General features: G+C 47.2%; 1 protein-coding gene across 1 annotated transcript; it reads left to right on the top strand.

The window, feature by feature from the left end:
• Positions 1–3,559: 3,559 nt before the first annotated feature.
• Positions 3,560–21,047, top strand: LOC311202291 (OTU domain-containing protein 7B-like; the record flags this gene model as incomplete). The annotated part of the gene is made up of 11 exons (XM_084276845.1): positions 3,560–3,632; positions 6,769–6,939; positions 7,110–7,325; positions 12,115–12,216; positions 13,078–13,205; positions 14,984–15,096; positions 15,519–15,646; positions 16,320–16,469; positions 16,734–16,848; positions 18,656–18,740; positions 19,746–21,047. 11 exons carry the CDS (start codon positions 3,560–3,562, stop codon positions 21,045–21,047), a joined length of 2,583 nt encoding a protein of 860 aa, XP_084132971.1.
• Between the last annotated feature and the right edge of the window lie 2,197 nt (positions 21,048–23,244).

Here is a 23,244-nt window from a genome sequence, read left to right as displayed (position 1 = left end):
AGAGATTGGGGCAGGGAAGGGTGGTGGGGTGGTGAAAGGGACACGGGACTTGGGATGAGGGAGGAGAAAGGTCAAAACTCTGAAACTCCCACTTTCTCCGGGGAGTGATACGGCAGTTTCTGGGGAGACGTGTAATGCTGAGAGCTGAAAGATGCCAGTGTTTGCCTGGAACGTAGGGGTTGGTTGGGGTTGTTGGTTGTTTTGCTTGGTGTTTTTTTTAAATTGGGAGGCACCAGCACTGAGTGGCAGCAGCTCCCCCTCCAGCCCCTCGTGTTTCACCCGCATAGTTCGGCGGTTGCATCACCTCAGAAGAGGCGTTGGGTTCGTAGGGTTCCTGACAGTTGAGGACATTGTGGAGTCACACACCGTTCAAAGACAATATTGACACCATTGTCAGCAGGCTGGGGCTCACTCAGTACAGGCTTGGTGTCAGTCTCTGAGCTGCCAGTGGTGCCACCGACACTGGGAGGTTTGTTTTCTCTTGAGCTCTTCCTCTTTTGGACCTTTCTACCTTCTTTGGCTTTTTTCTGTTTGGATTTTAAACTTGGCTTCCTTGAGCTGCCTTTCACTTTGGTTTTGAGGTTGGTTTTTTCCCCTCATCCCAGGGTTTGCTGGTTTTACACCAAAGTGCATTTAAATGTCTGGGAAGCTGTGTGCTCTAGCTAAATCCACTGGCAAAAGAGCAGCTAATAAACTCTTAGAGTTACAAAACATTTGCCCAAAATTAGCTGGGATGCAAGTCTTGTGTGGATTTAATGCTCTACAGCTCCTAGCAGAGAGGGCAGCTCCTTGTAGCAAGGAGATGAATAATCAGTCTCTATCATTTCAGCAAAGAGTTCAACCTCCCACCAGCTCAGAGGTTTGATGGTGAGATGTAAGCAGACAGGAGCCATGGGAGAGAAAATACGAAGGGTGGAAGGAGCTAAGAGTCACAGAGCATCCCCAAAAGGCAAGCTGGGAGGGTGTCACTGTGCAAGGAAAATCAGGATTATAACCAAAGTCCTGAAGCCTGAAAATGTGCTTTCTGCAGCACCCAAACAAGCACTTTGATCAAATACTTTGATTTCCTTGAAAATTATTGCACCTTCTCTTTCCCCATCACCCCCCTGCCCTCATTTTAAGGTAGAGGAGAGGAAACACATGTCCTGCATCTGCATCCCTTGGTCTTGCTTTTCCAGCTTGTTGGGTTTGGGTTTTTTTTTTCTTCAGGGAAAAGTTGGAAAGGGGACAACCCCAGTCCATCAGAAGTCTGGAGCTGCAGCTGGGTGTATATTTTGCAACATTCCCCCCCCAAAAAATATGCTGGGTGCTGTGGAAACACCCACCACCACGCTGCTGCCCAACGCTGTCCATGCCAAATAGTTTAACTGATGGGATGCAAATAACAAGACACAATTGTAGGCTGCCCAGCAGTGTGGTTATTTAAATAGAAATCTCTCTTTCTTCCTCTCCCCACCCCTAGATTTCACTGTGAAGGAGACACTTTTCATCCCCTGTTGTCTATTCTGGTCCTCGATGCAGATTTTTGGGAAAACTCATTTCTGTGAAGCCAGACTGAGCTGTAAATCCTCAGTGGGCAGAACTGCCTTTGCATCCCCAGGGGCATGTCATAAAAAGGACATTGGGGTCCTGGAGAAGGCCAACCAGGCTGGGGAAGGGGCTGGAGGGCATATCCTCTGAGGAGCAGCTGAGGGAGCTGGGGGTGTTGAGCCTGGAGAAGAGGAGGCTGAGGGGAGACCTTCTCCCCACCTACAACTACCTGAAGGGAGGGTGCAGAGAGGTGGGTGATGGTCTCTTCAGCCAGGGGACAGGAGATGGGACAAGGGGCAATGGGCTCAAGCTGCCCCAGGGCAGGGTCAGGTTGGATATTAGACAAAAATAATTTCCTGAAAGAGTTGTCAGGGCTGGAACAGGCTGCCCAGGGAGGGGGTTGAGTCCCCTTCCCTGGGTGTGCTCAAAAAAAGGGTAGATGAGGTGCTCAGGGATCTGCTTTAGCACAGGATGGGAATGGTTGGACTTGATGATCTTCAGAGGTCTCTTCCAACCTGGTGATTCTGTGATTATTGGCATTTGCAAATAAAGGTGTTTTGATAAATGTTTGGGGAGGTGGGAGGTTTTTGTTGGATTGTTGTTGTTGGGGTTGGGTTTGGTTTGGTTTGGTTTGGTTTGGTTTGGTTTTTCCCCCTCCAAACTTCAAAAACCTCAGCAAGGGAAGTGTGACATCTCCCCTGTGAATTAGTTGAAATCTCTTTCTTGAGTAAAGTATTAAATATATCACAGTTAGTGCCATGATACCACACATAGATAGGAGGATAACTTGAAGTTATGAAGAGTATGAGTAGCAAGTGTGGAACATAAGAATGGTATTTAACCAACAAAACTAGGAAATTCCAGATTAAAGCATTTTAACTTGCTCTTGGGGTTTAAGAGTTGCATGCCATTTAGGGAGTTTTGCCCATCTTTAGGAATAATCCTGAAAAGAGACTTCTTTTTTTCCTAAGCCCCCAGGAAAAAAAGCAGGATTGTTCATCTTCCATATAATACTTAAATTTCCTTTCCTACTCCTGATATGGCAGTGCCTCCCTCAACCAGCTGCTGCTTCATGTGCCAAAGTTTCAGCTCAGGATGAATTTATTTCTTTTACAGCACTTTCTCGTCCATGACACTAAAATTATTATTATTATTATTATTATAAGCCTTTAACTGCAAAAAATAAAAATCTTGCAGAGCTCTTTATTTTTTTTTTGCCCAGTCCCAACTCCTGTTGCTCTCTGTTCCTGCCTGGAGGAATGCAGAAAATCAGGATTTTGGATGCACAGCAAGAGCACACACCTTTCCCAATCTTAAAACCTGCAAAAACTTCAGATTTACAGAATGTGCCTTTGGACAGGCTGGTTTTGCTCCCTTCTGAGAAGGAGATCCAGGCTGGGCCATTTCTTTGTCTTCTGCAAGAAGAGGAATTGTTGGGGGGGATGGTTTTGCACTGCAGTTGGGTTTTAATTTATTTCCCTTGTGTGTAGCCTGCTCAGAGGGAGAGATGTTGAGCTCCCTGCAAATATAGAAGAGAAACTTTTTCTACTTTCTCAACTGCTGCTGAGTTTATCCTCCTAGCTCCTTGCCCACAGTTTTGGGGAAGAACAGCTCCTCCACCACCTTTGAAATCAGAATGAGTTAGTTGAGGTTTTTTCCCATTCATTTGCTGAGCCCTTGGTCTGCCCAGCATTGTCAGCATCCTTGTGCAATCCTGTTTGTGTATGTGGGGAGAAAACTCATTTATTATTATTTTTTCCCCCCTCCCAGTTATCAATTAGTTAAACAACTGGTCCAAAACCACAGTTAATCTGTGGGGAAGGTGGTGTTATTTTTCCTCCCCTCAGCACCCGTGCTCGGAGAGTTCCTGGTATTGCTTAGAGACTGCCTGGCCAAGCTAATTATTTTATACTTTGTAATGTGAGCTGCATGTGTTGTTGGTCTTGTTCCTAGATTGATGCTGAGGTGCTGATCTGGGAGCTGCAGACCCCAGCTGCTGGGAAGGATCCATGAGCGCACAACCTCGGCTATGGACATCGTCCTGTCGGATTTTGTTCGCTCAACAGGGGCAGAGCCTGGACTGGCCAGAGATCTGCTTGAAGGTAAATAAAACTGGGAGAGGAAAGAAAGAAAAGGAGAGACTGGATGTGGCTGATGGGGGAGCTAGTAGGTAAAAAGGGGGGTACAAGAGAGGTAGGGAGCTGTTGACCGGGCCTCTGGGGCTTGTTGTTGGCAAGTATGGTGCTGGAAATATTAAAATCGTGCCCTAGGTGACATTGTTGTTGAAATTCTGCCTTGGTTTCTTGTTACACATCCATCTGGTAATGAATTTCAAGTGTTCAGAAGGAGGACACACCGGCCAGGAGCGTGGTTTCCCTTCGTTCTCTTCCTCTCTGTTTGCCACAAGCAGCAAAACTTGAGGATTTATGTCCTTTGTGGAAACAATATCTTCAAAAGGGTTGGAAGAACTGCCTTTACCCTGTGGTTTGAAATATATAGGCAATCATACACCAATAAAAGCATGGTTTTGCCTGTATCTCATACCAGTGGTTTGAGTATACTGACATAAAGTACTGTTTTGTCAGTGCTGGGGAGCTCTCCTGGCAGAGCATCCCCACTGAACCCCATTTACACCTGACAGAGGAGGCTCCTACTGAACAGCATCAGTTGGTTTGAGGTGATGGAGATGCTGAGGGTGCTCAGCAGTTGAATGCAAGTGTCATCTGTGTTCAGTCAGTTTGCTTTTAAACAGGCAAAGCAGTGCTGGGGAGCCCAGCACACTGTGCTGGCAACTTCCCAGCACTCAGCCTGTTACTGCTTTTGAAGTGTGTACATTTGCCCTAAAATACAGCCTGATACCTGCTTTCTCAAAAGCTCTGTCAGGTTTTATTGAAGGAGGCAGGTTTTTCTTTTCACCTTGTGCTTGTAATGGGGTAGGGGAGGATTTGGGGGCTGTAAACTTGCTCATTAGCATTGCCTTTGGGTTAACATTGATGAAGGGATGGTGAGTAAATACTGGTGTGTTCTGTAGTGCTGGAGGACAGAAAGAACGTGGGAGAAGCAGGGCTGTTTGTACATAATTAACTGATCTGTAATTGCAACACAAGACTATTTATTTCCTTCTATTGTCCTTTTTTTTTCCTTTATTTTTAATAATAATACAGGTCAGTTTTGTTGTTACTTGAACCTGGGACTAAGTCAATTCTCTTTCAGCATCTAGAGTGGCTGCCAGGGCTCTGGATGCTGTATCAGTAACGAATTCAAAGCTCTGAAGTTGTTGCTATAATCCATGTTTTTAGGCAGCTTTGTCCACCTACAGGGTCACAGAATCGATGCATAGGTTGCTTGGGGTTGTCTTCCTCTTCAAAACTCCACTTGGCTTGGGCTGAGCTCAGGGCCTCAGCCTTTCACTGTCCTACAGTCAAGCATCACCTCAGCGGAAGCCTGGCGAGTTGTGGCTTTTGTGGTGTGTTTATGTTCTGGTCCCTGGGTTCTGGTAGGATTTCTAATATTGTCTTGCAGAAGAAATATTTAGACTTGCAGCAGAAAAGGTTCAAGCAGAAATTCCTTCAGGTTTCCTGTCTCCCTCTCAGCACATGGGTTGATTTATTTTGACAACAACAGTTTTAGCTCATTTTTGCGACGTGCCGCTGAGTCGCTGCTGGTTTTCCTGCAGCCTTGGTGGAGCTGACAACCCCAGGGAGGGAAGACACAAAGATTTTTCTTTTGTTTTTTGGCTGGTATTAATGAAAGCAGTAAGATAAAATAGATGCATCAAGTGAATTTATTTGGTTGGAGGGCAGTATGAGCGATTTTTTAAGTCAAGTTTTCCATCTGTGGTTTGAGTTTCATGTGTGTGTCAAGCAAAGTCGCTGGTATCCTCCAGATGGTGATTGGAAACCTGCAAAGGAGCAGAGCATCTTAACAAACAGTGATGCAAAAGCAGATTTCATTTTAATCTGATGGGGCATTCTCATTCCTTGGTGCCAATTCATGATTTCATTAATAGAAAGAAAAAAAAACCCCACCCCTCAAACAAAAAATATCCCCTTGACTCAAAAGGTGAGGCTTAAAATAACTCTCCTTTGGGAGTCATTTGTTAAATGCTGCAAATGGCATCTCTTGAAAGAATTGAAATACTGGAGAAGTGTATTTCCTTTAGGGAATTAGATGTAATCACTTCTTTTGCTGTCCATGAGCCATCATATAAACACATTGACGGTTTAGATCTTTCCTGTAGTGAAGTCACTATATATAAATTTGGCTTGCATCCTACAGTGTCTGCTAACTTGCTAATTTAAGAGCCTAACAGTGTTCATAAAAAGAAAAGAAAAAAAAACCCAACAATTTTCCCAAATGCAAGCTATACAGAGTAGACCTTTAAAATTACTTTTTCAATGTATTCTTGCCTTTGTAAGCCAGTGGCTCCAGAAAGGTCATTTTATTGTATGTTGGAAGACTTCAGCCTATTCATATATATTATATTCTGGCCTCTTGCTGGGTAGTGTTAAAAGGAAATGAAACTACTTTAAGGATTCACTCACCTCCACGAAGTTCAGGTTGTTCTGATGAATAATTTATCTGTCCAAGCCATGTGAGAAGTCCTCTGGATACAGCCTAGCCTGGCTGGCACCTTGCTTAGGTCTGTATTTTGGGTGTCAAGCCCAAAAGAATTGACTCTTAAACCACGTGCAGAGGTTTTAAAAACTCCCATTGCAAATCACTACAAGTTCTACGCTCAAGTGTTGATCCTGCCGTGCTGTGGGAGTAAAGGCAGCTGGATGCTCAGTTGTCAGCAGAGAAGCAGCACCTGCAGAGCGCTGGGTTATCTTTACAGCAGTTGGAGAGTTATAAAATAAAACAAATAAACCTGTAAGCAATTGGCCATTAAGTTTATATAGGTGCTGGGAGACACAGGGTGGCCTGACCTTCCGTTTCCCTTTCGTAAGGGCAAAACTCTGTTTATTTTACTCCAGTCTCACGCTCGTGCTCAGTGTCTGCTGCTATGGTGACCTAACAGTGAAATACATGAAATAGAGTTGGACTTGATGATCCTAAAGGTCTTTTCAGACCAAAATGAGTTTACAAAATCCAGTGCCCAGCTGAGTGAGTGGTGCTGCACCCTGCTTCCCCCATTGTTGCTGCTTCATGATAAACTACCCGACTACGGATGTTTTAAGAATCGACTTGATTACTCTCTCATGTGATGGTGACCACTGTTGATACCTTCCCATCCAGGCAAGAACTGGGATCTGAGCGCAGCCCTGAGTGACTTTGAACAGCTAAGGCAAGTGCACGCTGGCAACCTACCCCATTCCTTCAACGAAGGGCGCAGCTACAAACCCCCTGAAAAAGAAGCAGCCCGCCCTGCGCGACCACCGCTTCAGCGGCAGGATGATATTGTGCAAGGTGAGTGTCACCAAAAAAACAATACAGATCAATTCAGGGGCCTGAAATATTTATACACCAGAGCAATTTGTCTGCTGCCAATCCCAAATTCCTCCCTTCTGCAAGGTTTGCTGTTCCTGCATCCTTCAGGTGGGTTGGTTTGGGTTTTTATTTCTTCCCTTTCTCCCCAGAGAAACGCCTGTCTCGAGGCATCTCCCACGCCAGCTCCACCATTGTCTCCCTGGCCCGCTCCCACGTCTCCAGCAACGGCAGCAGTGAGCATCTGTTGGAGATGCCCATTTGCACTTTCCAGCTGCCAGACCTCACCGTGTACGCTGAAGACTTCCGCAGCTTCATCGAGCGCGACCTCATTGAGCAGTCCATGCTGGTGGCGCTGGAGCAGGCTGGTGAGTGCTGCTGCTCTTTTATTTCTTTGCCCTTTTTTTTAATGATGATTTGAGAGCTGGGCAGGGAGAGACCAGGTGAGGGTCAATACAAGCAAGTGGAGAGTCTGGCACCTGGGAAGGAATAACCACTTGTATCAGGACAGGCTGGGGGATGACCTGCTGGAGAAGAGCTCTGTGGAGAAGGACCTGGGGGTGCTGGTGGGTGACAGGGTGGCCATGAGCCAGCAGTGTGCCCTGGGGGCTGAGAGAGACAATGGAATCCTGGGGGCATCAGGAGGAGTGTGGGCAGCAGGTCAAAGGAGGGGATCCTCCCCCTCTGCTCTGCCCTGGTCAGGCCCCACCTGAAGTATTGTGTCCAGTTCTGGGCTCCCTGGGATAAAACAGCCAGGGATCTCCTGGAGAGAGTCCAGAGAAGGGCTACAAAGATGATTAAGGTCCTGGAGCATCTCCCCTGTGAGGAGAGGCTGAATAAGTTGGGGCTGTTCAGTCTTGAGAAGAGAAGACTAAGGGGGGGATCTAATTAATGTCTGTAATTATCTTAAGCAGGGGATGCAGGGGGAATCAGCCAGCCCCTTTTCAGTGTCTGTGGGGACAGGCCAAGGGACAATGGCTGCAAGTTGGAGCACAGGGAGTTCTGCACCAACCTGGGGAAGAACTTTTCCCCAGTGAGGGTGAGGGAGCCCTGGGACAGGCTGCCCAGGGGGTGTGGAGTCTCCTTCACTGGAGAGATTCCAGCCCTGTCTGGACATCTGTCTGTGCAATATGAGCTGGGGAGCTGCTCTGGCAGGGGGGTTGGACACGATCATCTCTCGAGGTCCCTTCCAACCCCTGGGATTCTGTGATTCTGTGATTTATTCCATCACTTTTTATAGTGAGAGTTGAGTAAGAGTCTTCTGCACTTTGCCTGCAGAAGCTGAATGTAAATAAATTGTGGGTGTCATCAGTGCTCATGCAGCTGAATGGGGGGAAAAAAGGTGCATTCTCTTCCCTCCCTGAGCTTCCCCACACCATCCCATCAGCTTTACCCAGAGAAGGGGGAAAAAGAAATTCATGTATAACACACACTAGCAGTTCATCCCCACAGACAAAGCTTATGAGCAATTACAAGTATTTTTGATTGATGATGCATTATATACACCATCTCAATGCAGGGAAAAATCATCTGCTGGCTTTCTGTTTGCCTGGAGAGGAACTACCTTCTGAGCACAAGTGGGTTTGTTGCCTGAGGTGGTGTTTTCCTCCTGAATAGTTCAGAGGTGATCTGTAAATAAGATTTAGCTGGCAAATGAATGGGACCTCCCTGTCAGAGAAAACCTACTACTTGTTACCAGGACAGACAACATGGGCTGGGGGCGGGGTGGGGGTGAAATCTCAGGAGCCTCTACACCTCTTCTTGGTTTCTGTTCCTGATGCATGTACCTATGAAGCTCTTCCTTCAGAGACAAGGTATATTGGTAACACCAAGTGTTAGCCCTCTCCTGCTTGAGTGTTCCCATGGTAAATATTCTCACAGTTTGGAAATGAACACTTGATCCAAGCGATCTCGTTACAGCGGCGTTGCTGTTCATCACCAGCAAAGCTGTCGTGTGGAATGCAAATAAACCCTCCTGATGTACAGCTGAGTGGGGCCAGGGGAGCATATTGGGTTGTTCTGTTTGGCACAGGGTGAGGGAACAAGGGGTGTCTCTGCATTTCTGTCCCTGTGCTGGGTATGTTTCCTGGTGTGCTGAGCTGACGTTTAGCCAAGGGATTGATTTTTAGAAAGGCTGAAGCACATCTGCATTACATGTGTGGGTTTCTTATAAATGGGTGTTTATTAAAGGCCTGTGCTGCTTATATAAAATATTGCAAGCTTATTCTTAAGTAGGGTTTTGAGTCCAGCGCTGTGATGTCCCGTTATTAATTTAGTATGTGCTGTCCTTAAGGGATTAAACAAATATTTTATAGACTAATAAACACTCAGATACACTTCTCCTATCCAGAGAACCCTTTACACTGCTGTGGTGGAGTAAGCATGCTTTAAAGTGGCTGTAAATTGTAATGACATCCTTTTGAGCTTTTAGCATGCTCAGAGCTGTATGAAAAGGCCTTGGTGGAGCTGGAAAGTTGGCCCTTGCTGCAACCTTCATGTTCTTTTTTACAAACCTAAGTGAATTAAGCCTTGTGCTGTATTTCAGAGATGCAGAGTACTTTTTCTCATTGAACAAATGGAGGAGTAGTTGATGGTGTTCTGCACAAGGCTATTTAAAAAGGAAAAGCTGAAAGCAAGGCCTGGGTTTGGTGACTTTGCCTTGACTCCAAGGTCAGGCTTCTTCCCTGGTCAGGGACATGGCATCAAGTCTGCCTCCAAAAGGCCCCAGCGTATTGGCAAGAAATCTGCTCTGCTCTTTGGACTGAGATTTGATGAACATCTGTAGATGGGCTGTTACAACCTGCCCAGGGAAGAGATCAGTGCTCTCACTTTGCTGTGGGACTGGCAGGGAAGGAATGGCAAATGGGCTCCTCATTCTTGGGGCGTAAACACATCCCAGAGTGGGCAGCCAGAGGAATGGGTGCTCAGGTCAGACCCCTCACAGCAGCCTGAGGAGAAGGAGGCTGGATCAGCTGTTCAGAAATAAGGATGGACTTGCAATTGCTATGCTGGATTTCTGGTAGCCTTAGGGGAGCCATGAGGGTTTTGGATGAGTCAGGCCTTGTCTTCAGGCTGGGAAGAGTGCTGTCTTTGTGCCTTCCTATTGCTGTGACCTATTTCGATGGTTCCCCTTAGAAGAAACAATGATCTTTTGCAAAACATATGCCTTTGCACCCAGGTTCCTGATCTCTGCTGGGACAAACATGTTCTGGACCAAAAACAGCTGTGGGGGTGAAGCTGGACCCTGTAAGAACCATGTTGCTGGGTGCAGAGGAAGACTCTTGATGCTGGTGGGCTTCAGACACACAGAAGAGCTGTCACTGACCGTCTCTTGAGCCATGACTGCAGGAAGATCCCTCCTGCACTTGAATCTAGTTATCTTACTCATAGAGCTTTCAGGGCTTGCACATCAAGGGGAGAAGAGTGTTGTTTGAAATACTTCCAGGGGCCTCCTGGCCTTTTCTGCCACCTTGATCTGGGCGAAACATTCAGGGAAGGGTTTGGGAAAGGTTTTGAGATGAGGTCTGGAATTCCTCTGCCTCACCAGGGCTTTGTCCACCACAGCACCACAATGCTCTGCAAATAGAAATGCCTCCCTGAGGTGTGTCTCCTCCGAATCCCACCCAACAAGAGGTTGCACAACCTCTTGAAGTGCTGACTGGGGGATACAAACGCCACTGACTGCCTCCTCCCCCCCCACTCCCCATCCTGGCCATCAAAAAGAGCAGCACCTTCTCCAGGAGTGATGTGAAATGGATAAATAAATAACACTCAGCAGCAGCTCAGGGGCTGCCTAGGGTAGCATTAGGTTTTGGTTAGCTTTTGTGAGACGCTGTTGTGTTGCTCAGTTCACTCCTCTGGCCCTGTGCCACTTGGCACAGGCTTGACACGTCGTCGTGCCAGGAGCTGTACTGAGTGAGAATAGCCAGCTTTTCCAAGCAGAGCTATTGTCCTCAGGCTGTGTACCAAACACTTTTCAGCTCATGGGGGTTCCTTTCCCTACGGCAGAGAAAAGAAATTACCCCCTTGGCATTGCAGTGAGCTGTCCCTTGTGATGTTTTCCTGTGTTTATCGGTGTTTAAAAACAAGTTTTCTGTATTTAGCTCTTCTGCAGCTGCCCTTGCTGAGGCTGTGCAAACAATTTCAAGAAATCCTGTGTTTAAAAGCCCGTGTCCCTGGCAAGGACTGTGCTCAGGAGCAGGGAGAGGTTTGTTAGAAATGCAGAGAAAGGGCTAGCTTTGGGGTGGGGCTTTTTTTGTCTTGGGTTTTTTCCAGGGTTTGATTTTTTTTTTTGGTGTTTTGTTTGGGTTTTGTTTTGTTTTGTTGCAAAAGCAATTTAAAAGCAACTTGTCTGAAGCCTGAACAGCATCTGTCACCCAAAAAACTTCATTGCACGGGATCCACTGCAGAAAAGCTACTGGAAAAAGTCGTAGCCAAGGGAGGCAGTGCCTGGTTTTGGGGCACAGCACAGACGTGGGCTGGATTGCAAGTTCAAAGTCCTAATTCAACCTGACTTAATTTCCTTTACAAATGTTTAACCTCCAGTTGCTCTGTACTTGACTGCAACACCTATGTTTTTTTTCCTAGCTTCTATTTTTAGCTGCTCCTGACTTGAATTACTACAAGTGCCTTATATTACCAAAAAGCTGCTATTTTTAAATGGTGTAAAGGGCTCTCAATTTGCATTTGCATTGGTAAAGCTTCTGGGATCAGCAAAACTCCTTCCTATTGTACCCAAAACCTTGACATGGTTTAAATAAGAGTGATTTGGTTACAAGAAGAATTGAACAGAGATTATTAACTGAAAAGAGTTGTTGGGCACTACTTGTGACAGGCAGTTAAGGAGGGTTTTTTTCAGCCAAATGGATTTATGAAATAAGTAGTGGAAGGGGGGAACCAGACAAGGAGAAGAACGCTGGTCTGGGTTAGTTGTGGCTGGGCTGGCAACTTCTATCTCCCTTCTTTGTTGCTGTAGTACCTTTTGACTCCTTCCTTCTTCCAGCTATGGGACAGGTAGAGAACTGCTCAGCTCTTCAGGTTTTCCCTGCAAATGAAGCAGGTGTCTATCCTCATCAGGGTGTTTAGGGGGGGGGATGAACACACCAGTCCCATGTTGTGTAACAGGCCCCGTTTTTAAGCTCCCAAATATTCTCACAGGTCGTCTGAACTGGTGGGCGAACGTGGATCCCAGTTGCCAAAGGCTGCTTCCACTGGCCACCACCGGTGACGGGAACTGCCTGCTCCACGCCGCCTCCCTGGGTAAGAGCTTGTTCACAGCAAGAGAAGCAACAAACCAGTTCCCTTCAGGCCCAGGAGCACACGTTGTACCAGTGCTGGGTCCCTTACCTGGCTCAGCCTGGGGGACACTGGCTGCACTGGGAGCAGAGCCCAGGGCCATCTTTGTGGGAGTGGGACCAAGCATTTGCCAGCAATTCCCACAGAAAACTGAGATGCTGCCACTCATCCCAGCTGCCCTGGCAGTAGGTGTGCAAGCAGTGCAGGAGAGGAATGGGTTGAAGGAAATGGGATGCCAGTAGCCTGTGTGCTTCTGAAATACCTTTCCTCTTCCATTTAGCAAATTTCCCTCTATTTCTGAAGAAAACATGAAACATGGAGCCCCTCCCTTCCCTCCTCTTGCATATTGAAGTTTCAGGAGACCAGGTTTGTCTCCAGTGATTTCATCAAGTGTAAGCACAGTCAATTTCCTGAGGTTTCCAGGCTTTCTACGTCAGTGGGGTTGTATTCCCTCCATATTTTTATTTCAAACGTGGCAAAAGCACAGTGTCCTGTAACTGGGTCTCGTTTTCCCATCAGCTGTTGATGTAGAGGGACATGTGATTTAAGAATAAATATTTAGCTGCCTCTGTGAGACCCTCTAGAGTTGAAAGTGGACATGGCAGCTTCTCTATTCAGCGGCACCACAACTGGCTGCAGATTGAAAGCACAGCCTTCCAACCTAGAGTTTTATTCTTTCCAGTGGAAAAACTTCCATTTCTCTGCTTCATCTTCCCCAATTTACCCCCTTCCTCCAGTTTGTGGCAGGGGGTAGGATCTCAGCAGAGCAACACCAGCTCCAGGCTAATCCTCTGCTGTTGTTTTCCACCCACTCTCCCCGTGCAGGTATGTGGGGTTTCCACGACCGGGATCTCATGCTCCGCAAATCCCTGTACACCCTGATGGATAAAGGCACGGAGAGGGAAGCCTTGAAACGGAGGTGGCGTTGGCAGCAAACCCAGCAAAACAAGGAGGTAGGAGCCAGAGTGAACACCACCCTCTTTGTGGAGGGGAAGGTCTTGATAAAAATATCCCCTGGGAGGTGCTTCCTACTGTGATTAAAATCTGTCTCAAATTCTGGGCGGCTTACGGTACCGTGATGAGATGTATCCTTCAGTCTAAATAATGGCAGAATTCTCTTCATTGCAAGGTAGGAAAATTTGTTATTAGAAGCATTTTATACCCAATATTGGTGGGAAAACAAATGCCACCACTGGGGATTTGAAAGATCCATCAGGATGCCATGGCCATGCTGGGTTTTTAAATGAAAAGCAAGGCTGTGGTGTAGGTCTCTCCAGCGATAAAGATCAGTGAGACGCGCCTCGGTCAAAGCATGAAGCAAAATCTTCCACCAAAAAAGGAAATTCATGAACTAGCCACATTAAAGGGCTTTTCTAAGCTGTGACACGGGTTCCCCCAGAGAGCAGGAGATTGTTTTATCAAGGTAGAAAGTTGAAAAATGGGGAGAGGTGGTCCAGATGGGGCCTTTTTTTGGGAACAGGGTAAACTTGGGGTTGGTTTTGTGCTCTTTTTTTTTCCCCCCACCTAACACTGAAGGATGTTGTTTACTCTCCAGCTTCCTTTTTATTTTTGGAAGGGCACAAAGATTCGCATCTCAACAGTTTGAAAAAAATACATGTTCCCTTATTTGAAGCAGAGTAGTTAATAATCTGAGGTTTTGTGGTATTAAAAGGATGCTTTAGTGCATGTAGCTAAATTGTGTGCTCCAGAATTAGCCCTCAGCAAAGCAGTGGGACTTGTAGGCAAAAAAAGGACATGAAAATCCTCAGGGTATTGGACACGGTGGTGTCATGACCTGGTTGTAGCCCTCAGCCCAAGCCAAAGGATTTTGGCAACAGATGTGGGATGAAAGTGATGCAATGATTTGGGAATTGCAGGTACTGCTTGAGCAGTGGGCTGGAAGCCGAGGATTACGAGCTCCTCCTTTCCAAATAAGCTCTGAAAGAAGCAGCCCAGGGTGATGGATGCTGCTCTGAATTTCACAACCCAGCTCCAAGTGCAGTGTTCTCCTCCCATGCTTTGCTCCACGAGCTTCAGCTCAGCGATGAAAGAATTTGCATTGACACCATAACCAGGAGCAGAGACACTTAATTAATATCTTACTGAAGGAGGAGAAAGCCAAACATGCCATGGCTCACTTCTGGTGCATGCCTTGATGATGGTGTTGGCAGCTTTGAGGACTTGGAGTGCTGTGTTTGGATGCTGGAGCCAGGGAGAAGAGGAGGAGAGTAAGGCTGCGATTGCAGAGCAGACATTAAGCAATCATCCTGTAAGGAAATGCAAGTAAAATGCAGGTTTACCATGTGATGAAATAGCAAACCAACCCTTGAAATGAGTGTTTGCAGATGCTGTGGTGTCTTGTGTTGGTTTTTTGAAGGAAAATGAGTATTTTAGCTCGTTCCAGTTATTCACCTCACTGTCTCTCATCAGTAGCTTATATCATCTTTAATACAGGTCAGGTTAGTGTAATATTAAAGGTTTCCTCTTATTCTGTAGGGAGAAATGTTTCTACCCTGCAGAAAAGGTAAACAATTTTTTCAGGCAGGTTATCTCCCCAGCTGGCTTGAAAACACAGATTTGGAAGTGTGTGGGGTTGGGGTTTTGCATAATATATTGATTATTTTTGCATGACTCCATAGAGAAAAGCTGTGACTGCATGTATAAAACTCCACTGCAGAGACTGGGAAATCCTGACTTTGATTTTCTATTTATTATTTTGCTATTTTTCCAGTCTGGTCTTGTTTATACTGAAGAGGAGTGGCAGAAGGAATGGAACGAGCTGATCAAGCTGGCGTCCAGCGAACCTCGGGTGCACTACGGCACCAACGGGGGCGGCTGTGGAGGGTACGTGGAGGAGGGGGAGGAACCTGAATTAAAAAACCAAGAAGGCAAATTAACCTTTTCTCCTATTCATCGTGGTGATGGCTTGGGAATGAGCATTATAAACAAGAGCTGTGAATTTCTGCAGGGCTTGCTTTGTAGTTCAGGGGTGCTTTATCGCCGCAGCCATCCCAAACAAATGCTTCTTTCCAGGCTTTTTACATAAGGGATTCACAGGAGTGCCAAGCAGCAGCATGATATTTCCTGGGTACAAAAACCTGTCTTAGAATAGGACATTTTTTTAGGATCTACCTCTAAAACCTCAAATTAGAGCCGAGACCAAACTTTATAGGCAGCCACATAGGGGCATTAAGACCTCATCCTGTTTTTAAAAGCACTGATTAAATACTCCATGAGTGGAAAACTTACTTTCTCATTTGCCAAAGTGTTGAAAGCTCAGAAGAGCCTGTGTACGAGAGCCTGGAGGAGTTTCATGTCTTTGTCCTTGCCCATGTGTTGAAGAGACCCATAGTGGTGGTGGCAGACACAATGCTGCGAGACTCAGGGGGAGAAGGTAAGAATTACACTCTTGTTTGGGGTTTTTTTGAAGTCTTTATGAATTAGCTGGGCTTAAGCTGCATGTTTCCTCTCTGCCACACATTGTCACAGGGTCTTTGTGCTTGATAAGACTGGATCTTGAGCTGGAAAGCAGAGCACAAGGTGTGTTGAAGTGCTGCAGGGTGCTGTGGGTGATGCCCACGCAGGGTACAAGACACAGTTCAGCATCACAGTCTGGGCATTCACTATTTCAGAGAGCACACACATGATGTTTTAGGGGGTTTTTTCTGTCTCTTTGCCCTGACATGTGTGTGTAGTGATGGGAAATTCCGTTCCCTGTATGTTGAATTTTCCACTAGCAGACTCAATTTCCTGTCAGAAAAGATTAATCAATTACCATCATTCTGCGTGCAAATTTTAGGTTGGCTTGTGAAGGAGTGAAAAAGAGGGGGTTTTAATAGAAAATACAGGTTCATTTTGCAACTGTGTACCTCCTGATGTAGAATAGATGCCTATTTTGGGTTGCAGGGTGGGGTTTTTCTTTAGCGTCCCTCAAGCTGACAGGTAATTACAGGTGAAACCTTGAGTCAAGCAAGCAGCTTGTTCTGGAGCAGTGTTGGTACACATAACTCTTTAACCTGTTGTGAAAGCTAACCACCACAATTTTATGTTTTCTTTTTTCCCTTCAGCTTTTGCCCCAATTCCCTTTGGAGGGATTTATCTTCCCCTGGAAGTCCCAGCCAACAAATGCCATCGTTCTCCCTTGGTACTGGCTTACGACCAAGCCCACTTTTCTGCCCTGGTATCCATGGAGCAGAAAGAACCCACAAAAGATCAAGGTAAGTGATAAATAAGCTTTATACCCATAAAACATCTAGAGCAGCACTGTGGAGAAGGACTCCCTGAGGGGACACGAGCTGGCAATGTGAGCCCAGAAAACCAACCAACTCTTGGGCTGCATTGCTGGTGGGTCAAGGAAGGGGAGCTCTGCTAATGACTATCAGAATTAACAATGGTCTCGTTGGCTGCTTGGAGTTGGGCTGTTAGTGGTCAAGGTTTGTGGGTTTTGGGTGTGCAAGGTGGTGTTTCTCTTCCTCATGCAGCTGTGATTCCACTGACGGACTCGGAACACAAGCTGCTCCCCGTGCACTTCGCTGTGGACCCTGGGAAGGAATGGCAGTGGGGAAAAGATGACAGTGACAACGTCAAGCTGGCCAGGTTGGTTCACAGCATCACTGATGGGTTCATTGCTCTGTCCCCAGCTGGGGATTTCTTGTGTCTGAGTGAAAATTGTCATCAGGATTCTGAAGCTGTTTGGTGGGGAAGGAACAGCTTTTTCTCCTATGTTTGATGCTCTGATTTCAGTATGTTTTGGGGTAAGGTTGTGATACCAGCTTCATTCCCACGAGATAAAGAGATGATTGCTTCAAATCCTAGAGCTTCAGATTAGGCATAGTTTGGAAACAAGAAGCAACAGAGGTTCAGCTGTCATAGAAAGATCTCAGCACGTGGGGCCAGGGGACCTGGGAGGATGCCTTGGAGTCACAGCCCTTTCCCTCAGGCGAGTCGTGTCGTGGTTTGGTAGGAGCCAGTTGCTGAGACCAACGGGATGAAGTTTAACAAGGCCAAGTGTAGAGTGCAGCACATGGGACAGAACAACCCCATGCAGCACTACAGGCTTGGGGGAGACTGGCTGGAGAGCGGTCAGGCGGAGAAGGACCTGGGGGTGTTGGGTGTCTGCAGATTGAATTTGAGTCAGCAGTGTGCCCAGGTGGCCAGGAAAGCCAATGACATCCTGGCTTGTGTCAGAAATAGTGTGGCCAGTAGGTCTGGGGAGAGGATTGTGTCCCTGGACTGGGCATTGGTGAGGCTGCACCTCAAGTGCTGGGTTGTTATGGGCTCCTCACCATTGAGGTTCTGGAGTGAGTCCAGAGAAGGGCAACCAGGCTGGGGAAGAGGCTGGAGGGCAAATCCTCTGAGGAGCAGCTGAGGGAGCTGGGGGTGTTGAGCCTGGAGAAGAGGAGGCTGAGGGGGAACCTTCTCCCCACCTACAACTACCTGAAGGGAGGGTGCAGAGAGGTGGGTGATGGTCTCTTCAGCCAGGGGACAAGAGATGGGACGAGGGGAAATGGCCTCAAGCTGCCCCAGGACAGGGTTAGATTAGGTATTAGACAAAAATTTGTTACTGAAAGAGTTGTCAGGGTTGGAACAGGCTGCCCAGGGAGGGGCTGAGTCCTTTCCCTGGGGGCCTTTAAAAAAGGGTAGATGAGGTGCTCAGGGATCTGGTTTAGCACAGGACAGAAACGGTTGGACTTGATGATTTTCAAGGTCTTTTCCAACCTGGTGATTCTGTGAGTTTCCTGTTCTTGAGCCAGAAATCAGCAGTGCTGGGTGCAGTGGTTGGTCAGAGAGCTGGAAGCGTGACCTGTCCCTCACCTGACTTCGGGTTAGCAAACCTAGAAACCAAAGTGTGCAAGTCCCATGGGGGGATGTACCAACGTGGTACCTCATTTTGAAGGGTTTGGAGCCAGCAGAGACTCTGTCCTTGTGTTTTCAGTGGAAAGAATTCTTTTATCTTTTTTTTTCTTTCTTTTTTCTTTCTTTTTTCTTTTTTGACAAGTGGAAATTTTTGTGAAAACATCTTTACTCTTTTCTGAAGTTGTTTTTGTGGAAAGTAGAATCATTTTGAAACTAGCTTTATGTAGATCTGTGACATCTGCTTTTTTCTTGTTGTTGTTTTTCTCATCTGTGAGCCAAATTACTTGTCAAGTTCATTTTAATTCATAGCCAGCTTGATTTTTGGCATTCAGCAATCTTACTTATTCATTCTTGGGTTTAATGGAAAGGTTCAGCAGGCTACAGAAGTGTCACTTTCTGTATCCTGCTGTCTCAATGCAGTGTTAAAAAGTGCTTTTTAACAGAAAGACAGCAGGCAAATAACTGCAAATATGGAGGAGAGCACCTTGGTTATTAAAGCACAACTTGCCTCTAACTTCTTTGTGTTAATCCTTGTTTTAAATTGCAGTGTGACGTTATCACTGGAAGCAAAGCTGCACTTGCTGCACAGCTACATGAATGTTAAATGGATCACATTGCCTTGTGACATGCAGGTAAAGAGACAAGGAGGATTTTCTTTACTCTTTAATTATTTAAACCTCCTTTCTGCAGGGCAGCAGACGTGAAGCCATCAGCTGGCTTGCTGTCCTTCATGTGAGGTTGTCTGTGCCTGCAGAAATTACAGCTGATACCTGCTCTGGGCAGATAAACAACTTGGGTTTTGTGTGTGTGCTTTTTTCCTACAGTTTTTTCTTGCCTTTTTTGGGGGGAATTGGTTTTTTTCTTCTTGTGAACTTCAAGCCCAGCCCTTGTACCTCCCTCAGGGCAGCCTCTTGTTCAGGATGCTGACAGGGAGGATAACACTGCTGGCTCCACAACAGACACCAGACACCAGCAGCTGCCTTGAGAGGTGTAGTTCTACTGTAGCTTTCCTGGGACCATTTTTTGGCAGGGGAACTCCCTTCTACTTCCCAAATCTCTGTGGTGGTGCATTGCCAGATGGTGGCAACCCCTTGGCAATGTGAAGGGGTGGTTTTTTCCCCCCCCTGTTTTTTTAAGGAGAGAAGTCTCCAGCCTTAAATATAAGCTGATTTGATCTGTCTGAATCTGTCAGTGTCATCTCTGTAGTATCAACTGGTGACTTTTTGGTTGTAACCTTTGGTTGTGGCCACCTTCTCTCAGATGATTTGCTTGGAAATACCTTAACCCCTCCTTGCCCCAGCCTTATTGTATACGCCACAGAAGCAAAAGGATGGAGGATGCTGTGACCTCATGGAAGCAGGTGCCTGCCATGCTTGTGGGTGCCCAGAGAGAGAATTTCTTGGCCCCCTCCTCACCAGTACCACCTCCTTCTTCTCTAGCTTTTCCCCTGAAAGCTCAGCACATTTAAAACATTTATAGAGTGCAGGGCAGCTGCTGGGGACATATCACAGACTGTGTTTGAACGTTGTCCCCTCCGTTCCCCAAGCAAGTGCTTGCTTCTGCTTCACCTTCAGCCTTAAAAACACTTAATTGAGGAACATTCTGGACTTTTGATATCTGTTTTCTCTCTGCCTTAGGCGCCTTTAGCTCAGCCAGAATCTCCTACAGCCTCTGCAGGCGACGACGCTCGTTCAGCTGCGGAGTCAGGAGAGTCGGACAAGGAATCAGTCTGCAGCAGTTCAGCAAGCAACGGTGGCAGCAGGGGCTGCAAGGACAAAGAGAAACCAAAGAAAGAGCGAGAAAAGGACAAGGAAAAGGATAAAAAACGGGCAGACTCGGTTGCCAATAAGCTGGGCAGCTTTGGGAAGACTTTGGGAAGTAAGCTAAAAAAGAATATGGGCGGCTTGATGCACAGCAAAACCATCAAGGGAAGTGTGAGCAACGGGCAGGGAGACACCTTGGAGAAGAAGAAGAAGGGATCCTTGAAGTCAAGGAAAGGCAGCAAAGAGGAATCTTCCCAAGGAGACTTGTCAGCTCCTGTGGAGAAAACCTGCCCAGGTAAAGCAGCCTCTGAAAAGCCGTCAGACCCCTACAAATACAGCAACGACGTCAGGCTGAGCCTGAGCATCCTCCGGGCTGCCATGCAGGGAGAGCGCAAGTTCATCTTTGCTGGTCACCTTAAGACCAGTAACCGTCACCAGTATCAGGAGGAGATGATTCAGCGGTACCTTCTGGATGCTGAGGAGCGTTTTATGGCTGAGCAGAAACAAAAGGAGGCGGAGAAGAAGTCGCTGGGGAGCACTGCCCCTGCCAAGAAGGCAGAGCCAGAGGCAAGCACCCTCAAGGGCGAGGAAGCGATGCTCAACCCCGCTTACCCCCAGACTGCGTACACCATTCAGCCCCCAGAGCTGGCTGTGGGCACTAAAATAGCAGCTTTTCCTTCTGGTTATTTGGGAGTTTTCACCTTTCCCAGACCCTCCGTGGTCAATAGCGTGGAAGGGTCGCATCCCCCTGGCCATCCTGACAGCAGACGGCAGGTAGCCGGGGGTTCCTGCAGCAGCCTTCCTCCCTACGCCACCTTACCCAGACACTGTGCCCAACCACGGCCGAATCCCTACCAAACCAGCCCTTCCCACCTGGGGAGGTTCTCCCCTACGGACACGGAGCTTCATCCCACCTTCCCGTCGGATTGCGACGGCTCGGGCTGCCTCCCCCAGCACAGCAACGGCTACAGGGAACACCTGGAGCAGGACGGCTCGCAGAGGGGACCGCCGGCGGACAGAAGTAAAAGCAGAGTTCTTTATAACGTTCAGCAGACCAAATGCAAGCAGCCAAACTGCAGTTTTTATGGACATCCAGAAACTGGGAATTTCTGCTCCTGCTGTTACAAAGAGGAGCTGAAACGCAAAGAGCGGGAGGCTCTAGTGCACAGGTTCTGAGTGCCCTGCCCCGGCGCTGTTCTTGGGACCCATGAAAGATGGGGAATGCAATAATTATTGGGTTTTTTTGGGGGGGTTTTTTAACAACCCCCCCACACACACACACACACACGCTCCTCTCCCTGTCTGTGGAAGGAGGGAGCAGGTATTTGGCTGGATGGGCTGAGAAATGGGATGTGGTGGAGGTGATGCTGGAGGGTGGCAGGAGGGGGGAGAGAGGGTTAGAAAAATCCCCCCACCACCACCACCTCCTCTTGGAGACCTTGGAAGAGGGAGGAAGATGCTTTTCGATGCTGGAGGGTGGCAGGAGGGGGGAGAGAGGGTTAGAAAAATCCCCCCCCACACCACCACCTCCTCTTGGAGACCTTGCAAGAGGGAGGAAGATGCTTTTCAAGAGGCTTCTTCTGGCAAGGGGTGAGCAGGATTTAGCAGAAGGTGTGCTCAGGGTGTGGAGCGCAGGGTGGAAGGAGCAGGGGGGAATCCTTCAAAATGATCCTGTAAACCAGACCAAAGCTTTCAGAGAAGGCACAGGGAGGAGCAGCACCCTACTGGCTCCTTCCAGCTGGACTCTGACATCACTAACTGCCCAGAACGGAGCGAAACCCACCCCAGTGATTTCAGTTTGAACATCACAAACCTTTGAATTGTGAGAGAGAGAGATTTTTTCTTTTTTAACAGTTCTTATTTTATATTTCTTCTTCTTGGTACCGAGCGAAACTTGATGGGAATTTGATGTTATTGGGGTTTGGTTGGGGTTTTTTTTTTGGTTTTTGGCCGAACTCATCAGAGCCTAATCCCATTGGATGTCTCCAAGCATCTCTCAGCAGTGGGCTCCGAGCTCAACTCTGCTTTTAAAGTGTTATTTTTTTTAATTTCTTTCTTGGGGTGGGAGGGAGACAGAGGGGGTGATCACAGTGCTTGAGTGTTTTTGAGGGTTGGGGTCTTTTTTTTTTTTCTTCCCTGCAGAAGTACTGTGCAAAAACTGTTCTCTTGGCAGTACAGTTGACCCAACTTAGGAAGAATTCAGTCAAGAAACAAGATCGTGGTCTCCACCAGCAATAACCGTTGGCGTGGGGAAGTAGAGAGGACAGAGACCCCCGCAGCACCCAGAGGTGACCCCACAGCACCCAGAGGTGACCCCACAGTGGGCTGCCAGGGGCTCACAGCCGTAGGTGGGCACAGAACCCCCCACAATAACTCTCTTTAACTTGAGCAAACGACTTCTGTACTACCTCTGTTCTGCTGAATCAAATTAACTCGGCTCTATTTTGCTGAGCCACGTAACTGACCTTAGGCTGAGGAATAGTAAAAAGATATTTTTGATAATAGGGCTAAAGAGTGAACAGTTAAGACAAAGAAAAAAAACCAAACCAGAAGCACCTGTAAGTAACTTCCATGCTCAGTGTGGTCCATGACATTCCCTTCTCCCCCCTGCCCCAGCCCCCTGCGGTGGAGGATGATGAGCCATGTCCTTCAGGTCACACACCTTGCAGGGTGGGCTTAACTTTAGCACTGCAATGTTTGCACAGATCTTTCTTTCTTTTCATAACTACAGCTCCCAAACCCAGACCCAGTCCTGTCTAGAGCAAGGTTCAGCGTTTTACCACGTGAAAATAAACCATGAGTTACACAGATAATTCCCAGCTTTACAACATTTTCCCTTGTTTATTGTTTTTGGTTTGTTTTTCAGAAGGCAGCAAAACTATGCAATCCCTTCCCATGCTGATCCTGCCCGCTGCCCTGGCCAGGGAGAAGGGATGAGAGGAGGTGAAAGTGTACTTAACACTGGAGAATCACCTGAAGCCTTATTCTCACAAAACCCCTAAGGCTTGGCTCTAACCCACACGTTTTTCCACTTTTAATACAGATCTAAACCCCCAGAAATTAAGGCCTTTTCTAGGGGAGGGTCCTTACAGTTTGGGTCAAACCATCAAAGCTGCTTGTCAACAGGTTTTGAAATCTCCCAGTGATGGTTTAACTCTGATTTAAGTTTCCTCTCTGGTTTTCTTTTGATGGGTGAGCATAACTAAGGCTTGCCCAGCTGTGAAAGGGTTTGAATACACAATCAACGTGACCCTTGACAGTGTGCAGGGTGGCTCCTAGGCACGTCCTTTTATCTCAGAGCAAACTCCAGATAGCAAATCTTTCCCTCAGACTGGAGCGACTTCGATGTACTTTAACCCAGCACTGGTTGAGC

Source organism: Gallinula chloropus (genome assembly GCF_964237585.1).
Source record: "Gallinula chloropus genome assembly, chromosome: 29".
Taxonomy (NCBI): Eukaryota; Metazoa; Chordata; class Aves; order Gruiformes; family Rallidae; genus Gallinula; species Gallinula chloropus.
This window is presented reverse-complemented; position numbering and strand designations above follow the sequence as displayed.